Source organism: Ipomoea nil, unplaced genomic scaffold (assembly GCF_001879475.1).
Source record: "Ipomoea nil cultivar Tokyo-kokei standard unplaced genomic scaffold, Asagao_1.1 scaffold3314, whole genome shotgun sequence".
Taxonomy (NCBI): Eukaryota; Viridiplantae; Streptophyta; class Magnoliopsida; order Solanales; family Convolvulaceae; genus Ipomoea; species Ipomoea nil.
This window is the reverse complement of record NW_017619742.1, coordinates 1,117,668-1,119,269: the sequence shown is the minus strand read 5'-3', so window position 1 is coordinate 1,119,269 and position 1,602 is coordinate 1,117,668. Positions and strand designations below refer to the sequence as shown.

At 33.8% G+C, this 1,602-nt stretch overlaps 1 protein-coding gene across 1 annotated transcript; it reads left to right on the top strand.

Moving 5' to 3' along the window:
* The first annotated feature begins 747 nt into the window (after positions 1-747).
* On the top strand, positions 748-1,373 carry LOC109169545. The gene is made up of 2 exons (XM_019318407.1): positions 748-901; positions 973-1,373. The coding sequence occupies exons 1-2, from the start codon at positions 818-820 to the stop codon at positions 1,252-1,254; spliced, it is 366 nt and encodes a 121-aa protein (XP_019173952.1). The 5' UTR covers positions 748-817; the 3' UTR covers positions 1,255-1,373.
* Positions 1,374-1,602: the final 229 nt, after the last annotated feature.

The following is a 1,602-nucleotide window of genomic DNA, read 5'->3' as shown; positions in this document are numbered from 1 at the left end:
AACGTTGTTCAGAAATTGTAAACCCTAAATTAATGCATTCGCCATATTACCTTGAAAATTGTATGGCCGAAAATAATCCAAATACCTTGGCCGACATCGTTTACTATGGGAGGGAATTGAAATTGAAAATTTTTTTAATTACCAAAAGTTGTGGCTTTATTATTATTATTATTATTATTATATATATATATATATATATATATATATATATATATATATAATATAGATAGATAGATAAATAGATATATAGATATAGATTATTATTATTATTATTAGGAATAAGGGCCAAATTGGCTACTGAACGTAACGCGAAAGTGCAATCAGGCCACTCAACCTAAAAAAAGTGCAATTAGCCCATCCAAAAGTCCAAATTCCTCCAATTTCACCTGCTAGCCGTTGAAAAGTCATTCATTTTGGTTTCACGCTGATGTGGCATTCTACGTAGCATTAGTAGACAATTTCATTATTTCCTTCATTTTTTTCCTTTTCCACCGTGTATTAACATCACCAAAACAACCCAAATCCACCCAAATTCCCAAATTGCTTCAGACTCATTCTTCCCTCTTCGACTTCCTTCGTTCTTCGATTTCGCTCTTCAACTTCGCTCTCCGACTTCACTCTTCTTTCGCTTCTTGATTCCGAAAACCCTAGCCTTAGTCGTTCACTGGTTCCAAATATCGTTGTTCTTCTATTTCTCTTCTTCTTACAGACACCCTAGTCGCAGTGGTAAGTGCAATGGCTTTTTTATACTTCAAGGTCGTCTTCAACTTCTCCAAAAATATCGAATCGCAATTATACTCTCCAATACGAGCCATCTATGTACTGTAAATGCGGATTGAAATCCCCATTATGCACAGCTCGGGATAGTGGAATGAAATTTTTTGGATGTCAAAATTGGAAGGTTAGATTTTTTTACTTTTGTTATATCATTTTTTGTTTTAGTTTTCTTCAGAATTATCGTACTTTTTTCAGGGCAATGGATGTGGATTTTTCGTTTTCGTTGAGAATATTATGCAAGGAATTGGAGCTATAGAGTATGAATCTACCAAAACAGATTTAATGGAGTTAAAAAGGCTTGTTAGAAGTTTAAGAGATGAAGTTGTGGTGGTCCAAACGAGATTGGGGAGTATTGAAGAAGCTACGAAGAAAATGGATGGAATTGGACACCATAATTCTGTAAAAATGGCTAAAGTTGTAGTTGTTGGAGTTGTAATTGTTTTAGCTGCCATGGTATGGTTTAATGTAAGTTTATGAAGAAACCTCAACTTGGCTGTATTATGTAAATTAATGCTAGCTGCCATGGTATGGTTTAATGCATTGTTGTTTACTGATTTTCAACTTTCAAGTTTATTTTGTTTAATGCTAGTTTATTGATTTGGTCATCTTTGAGAGGTGTTGGTATTATAATTGCAAATGAGTTAAGTGGTCATTTTAGGCTAGAATGGTTATGTTTATTGAACTGTTATAAGCCATCTGCCAATGAGTTAAGTGGTCATTTTAGGCCAGAATGGTCATGTTTATTGAATTGTTATAAGCCATTTGCCAATGAGTTAAGTGATCATTCTATGCCAGAATGGTCATGTTTATTGAACTGTTATAAGC